This window comes from Agrilus planipennis, unplaced genomic scaffold, assembly GCF_000699045.2.
Source record: "Agrilus planipennis isolate EAB-ADULT unplaced genomic scaffold, Apla_2.0 scaffold252, whole genome shotgun sequence".
In the NCBI taxonomy this organism is placed as follows: Eukaryota; Metazoa; Arthropoda; class Insecta; order Coleoptera; family Buprestidae; genus Agrilus; species Agrilus planipennis.
Genome location: NW_020442420.1, coordinates 11,684 through 18,632, shown reverse-complemented (window position 1 = coordinate 18,632; position 6,949 = coordinate 11,684). Strand labels below are relative to the sequence as shown.

Sequence of the window (6,949 nt, the reverse complement as noted above, 5' to 3'; positions counted from 1 at the left end):
ACATTGGTAACGTTCCGTTCAACTCAAAATCATAGCTTTGCGACCCTTAGACAACAGTGTGTATCATTGGAAAATTAAAGCAGGGGACTGTGCTCGAAATTTGATCTGACAAAAGTTTTTATTCCTTTACACCAATACACTTCACTGTAACCATCAGAAAGTATGGCATTTACATAGAGTCATTATTTATTTCAGCAAAATTGGAAGCGAATTTAATTTCTTAAATTATATGTTTATAAACCTATATACTTTGTTAATTCTTCTGGGCTGGTGACCGACCAGGAGACTGTGTTTTACGATTTCGAATAATATTTTAATAAGTGATGGTATTTCTAATTTAATATTTTAGACTATGCACGAATTATTATTATAAATTTATATCTTCTAAAATAATTACAACGAAATGAAGAAGTTTTTCAATAAAATTAGTGTGACAGCAAGTAGCCCTGTTGGTTGAGAAATGCCCTTCTATGGTCATTCTTAAGCAATATTCAAAGGTAAAACTAATGAAAAATACAAAAAATATTGAGAAAGTTATGTAAAACATTATTTAAATATCTTTATCAATAAGGTAGGTTAGGTTAGGTTATCGGGTTTTGTTCAAATGACCACCCTCTTTCGATCCCCCACCTCCATCCGCTTGAAAATGTTTTTTTTATTGAATTTTATTTGAATTATAGTGTATGAAAATTGTCAAAATAATCAACTTTCAACCATCATAACTTTTTATGGCGGTGAGACCGCCACAAATTTTATATAGGGTTTTACTCAGGTAATCACCCTCTTTCGACCCCTCTACCCTCTTTCGATCTCCCTAACCCCCACCCCCATCTAACCCCCATAACTTTTTATGGGGGTGAGACCGCCACGAACTATTTATGGTACAGTGGTGGGGGAGACCTCCTCTTTCATATCCCACCCACCCCCACCCCCGAAGGGACATCATCTAGACATTTACCTTTGATTCAATTATCTGATTTGGTTATGATTGAATAGTTTGTTTTGTGTTCTATCAACGCTGTGGTTTAGTATACATTGTTAATTTACAGATGCGAGCATTCTAGAAAAATAATGATTCACAGTCACAGGTTTAGTTTTTACAAACAGAGCTATTGTTACATTGGAAAAAAATTAATTTAAATGTCAACAAATTAATTATTTTCGAGACAGGGTAATTGTACTGGTAAATAATATCATGCAACTTTTGTCTGTGATGCGGTCATTAGGTGTATGTACTATTGTAATAAAACTGAACAATTAAATTAAGTCAGTTACCATTAACGCGCACGGTCTTTGTTTTTCGACGAATTGTTTTTTTCCATTACATTATTTGGCAAAAACGTTATTATTGCCGCCACGTGAAGACATAAAATTTCCAGGTACTCCATTGAATGTAATTGTATCAACAAATAATTATAACGCGTTGTTTTAAGTGACATTAAGCAAAAATATTTGCAAAAATCGGTAATGGTAAATTTTAGATTCTGCTGAGCAAAATAATGGTTACGAAAGATTGAAAAAGACCGAAAAACTAGAAAGGATTAATGAAATAAAGAACCTACTGTTAAAGTCATATCAAGAGTGGAGTAATTAAAATGAAAAGAGTAAAAAACTACCAGACGAGACGTAGATCACTATTCCGATCTTATTAAATCTCATCAATGCGTCATCAGCAATCTCGAAAAATTAATGACCATATTAAAGGAACTATACTGAACTGAATCGACGACACATGGGGTGTTGACAAAATCTATTAAGATCGAAATCGCCATCTACACCTAGTAGTTTCAATAAATTTACTGACCAATAACTTAAATATTCTACTAAAACAAATAGTTGTCAGTTCACCATAATTTCCGGAGCAATATGGCATGAACATAGAAACAATTTCATAATGTCATCATCGTCATCATCATAAGGTCGTCAGTTCTAAGACTGGTTGGATACGTACTTCCGCTCTTTCCTATCCTGATCTAATCTTCGCATTTCCTTAAAACTAGAACAACCCAAATCCTTAACTATTGGCGAATAGTAATCTACTCTAGGTCTACTTCTACCCCTCCTAACTTCCGTTTCTGCATCTAATATGTCTCTGACTAGACCTTCATGTTTGAGAGGGTGTCCTACTAACCTATCTCACCTATTTCTTATTGAGTTTCATAGAGTCCTCTGTTCTCCTACTCTTTCTAATACCTCTTCATTTCTAACCTTCTCTATCCACGGTATGCTCATCATTCGCCTGTAACGTCACATTTCGAACGCTTCTAACCTTTTCTTTTCCGCCGCGCCCACCGTTCATGTTTTACACCCGAACAGCGTCGCGCTCCAAACATACCTTTAACAACCTTTTTCAGATTTCTGAATTAACCGTTCGCGAGCATAGAACTGACTTCTTTTTATTGATAGAGTCTATGCGAGGTGTAGGCCACATTCAATTAACAATTATTGTAAATTACATTGTTTTAAATGTTAGTCAAATAAACATAGGACCTCACTACGGAAAATCGACTCCGGTCAAATTGGTAGCAGTTGGAGTAAGATTTTCTTTATGACTATTTCAACAAATGTTCTGGGCTAAAGATCAAAGTAATGCACGCTTTTCAGACTATCCATCTAAATTATACAATAACTACTAACAAACAAACACATGGCTCAATTCTTTGGGTTTAGAGGTTCGAAATTTTACATAGACGTTCCCTATATAGCGTAAGGGAGCACTAGAAAAGGATTTTTTTTTAAATTCAACCCTTAATGGGACGAAAAGGGAATTCAAAGTTTGATATATCAATCAAGACATAGCCTAGACCAGTGAATCTACTATAAAGTGAGTTTTCAAAATACTAAATCTAAAGGGGTGAACCGGGGATTAAACCTTCAATATATTATAAAATTATAAGCATACCTTCCAAATTCTGATCAAATCAATTTTCGCTTCGAATAAATCTGTGAAAATGTTTAACGCTAAAAATTTTAGATTCAAATGGTGACTTCTGCTATGTTCATGACAACTGCCTTAGAGGTCATTTCAAAAATGTTTTTTGATATATTATACATTAGATAGGTTGAAAATCATGCGATACTTTGATACATACCTCAAAAACCTTTTTATTTTTTGACTCGTGCCCATGAAGTTAGGTTCTTTGATAAAACTAGAGTCAGTTTATAACTTGAAAGCTCGCAATGTGATTTCTTTTGCTTAAGATAAACGAGAAGATCCTTTAGATTTCGTAATCCAAAAAGTCTTTAATATAATTTATATCAAAATATGTTTGAGGGAAAATTGATAATCTTTTTCAATTTTGATGCCGAGAAAGCGGCCAGGGAAAATTTACTGAAAATTAAAAAGTTCTTTTTCTTTTTTGTACTAGAAAGCTATTTTGTTTTCCTTTCTATACTTGCATAGTTACAGCACTTTTTAATCGGTAGAAAGTATTGAAGGTGTTAGTAAATCAATAAAAAATAGGCAAGATAGGTTGGTAGGACACCTTCTCAGGCATTAAGGTCTAGTCAGAGACATATTAGAGGCAGAAACAGGAGTTAAGAGGGGTAGAGGTAGACCTAGATTAAATCACTGTTCGCAAATAGTTAAGGATGTGAGTTGTTCTAATTTTAGGGAAATGCGAAGTGTAGTTAAGGATAGGAAAGAGTGGAGGTGTCCAACCAGTCTTAGGATTGACGACCTTATGATGATGATGATTTATGAAGACTTGATATATATTCAGGAAGCAGTTATCAAAATTTTGCACGCAATATAAATTAGTAATTGATGATAAATGATGGCAGGATATGTCCACTGGTTAAGACACTAATTTTTTTAAATTTAATCGGCGATCTTATCGGGTGCATGGCATAAATAAGTTAAGATCGTCAAATGGTGAATTTTACCTTACACATAAACAATTATGCAATTACCATTTATGCTCATCATGAAAAGGTTTGCTGAAAGCTTCTCCGTTGGTCGTTTACTAAGACAATTCACACTAGCATCTATCACTAATAGCAAATACCCACTAAAAGTCGATAATTACCTTTGTTTGGATAAAAATATTTCGCAAAAAATTGAATATGCATTATTATTAATATTAATGATTTTTGATATCATTATGAATCTGAAGAGTGCGTAACTCTTAATATAACTAAATAAAACCAAAACAACTGTCATCTAACATTTCCGGCTGATATTTTTGTGGTATCAGTTCGGTTCTTTAAAATACCTTCCCTGTCCATAAATAAATTTATTGAGCTCAAGACTTTTGCTGAAAGTTAAGTTTATTTATAACAAACAATGATTTCTTAAACCATGAGGATAAAGACTTCCTTATAAGATGTCATAAAAAAGCATTTTCTATAGTTCAAGAAACTGTCAAACCCTTTCCAAATTTTATCAATCGATTTGAAAGGTCGCATGGAAAACTTAATTGCCTGTCAAGTTTTTAATTGAAATGGTTTCCGAAGAACACCTGCGTGACAAAAAGACAGACTGTAATTCTATAAGATTCTAGTTTACCAGTTTTGGGACGAACCCGAAATAAACAAATGAATTGTTTTAGTTTTCAGCTGTACTACCGCTCTTGTTCACTAATGTGATTTTCCGATTGCTATTAACTTTTTATTTGGATTATTACGGAGTCGAGATTACGAAATATTTAACAAAGAAAAGAAATAAAAGGAGTAATTCAATCATTATTTACCATTATAGGTGGTTCAATATTTTTCGTGAATTCAAAACCAATTGTCATGGAAACATTTTGGGGAATAAAAAACATTTTCGGATTCACATCGAGCTTGGTTATTATGATAGCAGGTTTAGTTAGTCCATCGCATGCTGTAAATCGAAGATGACCATCAAACTCTTTATGAAATGATTCTTCATCATAAATTCCACCGTTTGTGCCGTACTAAAAAATGAACTGTTAAAAGTAACTGCATCCCATGGCGAATGCCTAACATACACCACCTCTACAAAACTTCACTAGAAACGCGATCAAAATTATAATCAGTCCGATTTTCATGATAAAACCCGATTTGATTGTTTTTTACGGTTAGCCCACCAGTGCACATTATAAATTATATGGCATAATATTGCTGTTTGTTACTACTTACAAAGCCGAAGTTGTATGAATGATAAGACATGTAACATTTATTGCTTTTATTTCATACCTGTTACAATATCGTGTTGGAACACAAGGTAAACAATAAAATGTGTCAATTGTGTGTTCGACTGCCTACTCAAAATCGCTACGTATAATCTTAATTGTGCTAATTTAATTAAATATGTCAGTATCATTCTCCACCTACAAACAAAGAAATTAATAAAAGAAGGAGTTAAAGCCTTAAATTAAAAATAATCGTCGCGTCGGACACGCGCACGTGGTCGTTTACCAATTTCGATTTAAGCAATAAAAATTATTGTAGTATCTTCAAAAGTGTTTAATTAAAGGTGCTCATCAAAACCCACACGCACAATTCTTTTAAAATTTTTAGAAATTGTTACTTAGAAATAGCAAAGGGAAAAAAATATCATATCTAAAAAAGATAGTAATTTCTTTCCATGAACCATTTAAGCCACAATATTTGTTGCATTTTTCTTTGAAAGTGCTGATCATAGCGTACACTCAAATTTGAATGCAGGTGGGCGCAGGCATCGTTTCATACCTACACTGTAGTGCAAAGCCGAAGAGTAGGGCAGAAGACATGCTTTTAGGAATCGTAGAAATGGGCAGTAGTTAGGGAGAGACATGTCAAGCGAACAAAATGAAGACAGAAGAGAAGTGAAGGATTATTATCTACTGCCCCAGTATTTGCCTAAATGATCCATAGAAACCACAGAAAAGCTTGGCCTAAGGAAGGTGGACTCGATGTTGAACAAGTGACCTCCCGAATACCAAACTAATGATCTAGAGCAGCGGTTCCCAATTGTTTTTTGTTGCGGAACCCTTTTTGACCTGCCCTTTTCTTTTTGGCGAAATCCCATTTCAACAAATAATAACTGATAATAGTTTTATGCCTAAGACCCCTGACATGTCATTGTGTACAAATTGTAATCTTCAACTTGAATTATGAATTCAGAATTTTTATTGCACGTATTTATTACTTATAATAGCATTAAAATTAGATTTAATGTCCAACAATTGAATTAGAATTCCAGGGCAGCATCCAGCCTGGTTCCGAAATAGTTTTTATTGTAGGCGTAATATGAAAAGCTAATGTTTGTAATCGGTAAATCGATACAAACCGAAACAAGAACTATAATAAATTCAATCCAAAGGTTATTCAAATTTGGATCAACTATTTCGAATTTTTCTTTTAGAAAAAATGAAATCTTAATATCAATCAAGTTTTAATTCTTAGATATAGTATATAGATTGATGGTGTAGTATGATTTGTGAATGGATTCTGTACTTAGTAGGTGTCTGGGGTTCTCTGAGGTTCAATAGATGTTCATTTACGGTTTTAATCAAATCTGAGGTTACTTGTAACTCATTTTCTTCGCAACTTTTTTATTCAACACATTCAATCTAGTAGCCAAATTTGTTTTTATCATTAGAGAAAATATTTTGCCTCTCACCGTAAACGTACTTGCCCAACTTTTTCTCTCAAAAGCATCTCGCTTTCGTGTGTAGAAGGCGTGGTTGATGGTGATTTTCCATATCTTCGTAGGTATGCCTTCACTAATGACATTATAGGATAATAGCTGCGTTTAAAGTTCCGGTGAATATCTTAATAAATAAATGAGTCGAACTGCTTTGCGTTATCAGATAAGGTCTATACACATATAATAATAATAAATAAACAAATTAACCGAAGAAACAGAAATGAACCAATGAAAAATTGTATCCAATTTATTATATCTTAGCGTACCAGAGAATGTCCGAATGTAGTTATTCATGTGAAAATACCTGGACAAATTAATAAAAATCCAGTGTGCGCTTCTCATATTGATAACCAA

At 33.4% G+C, this 6,949-nt stretch overlaps 1 protein-coding gene across 1 annotated transcript in view; it reads right to left on the bottom strand.

The window, feature by feature from the left end:
- The window catches only part of LOC108739747 (ganglioside GM2 activator-like), a 10,565-nt gene extending 5,423 nt beyond the window's left edge, over positions 1-5,142 (bottom strand). Inside the window, exons 1-2 of the mRNA XM_025980205.1 lie at positions 4,953-5,142; positions 4,692-4,898 (exon numbers count right to left, since the gene is read on the bottom strand). Coding sequence (XP_025835990.1) covers positions 4,692-4,898; positions 4,953-5,012 — 267 coding nt within the window. The 5' untranslated portion in view covers positions 5,013-5,142. The remainder of the gene's footprint in view (positions 1-4,691; positions 4,899-4,952) is intronic.
- Positions 5,143-6,949: the final 1,807 nt, after the last annotated feature.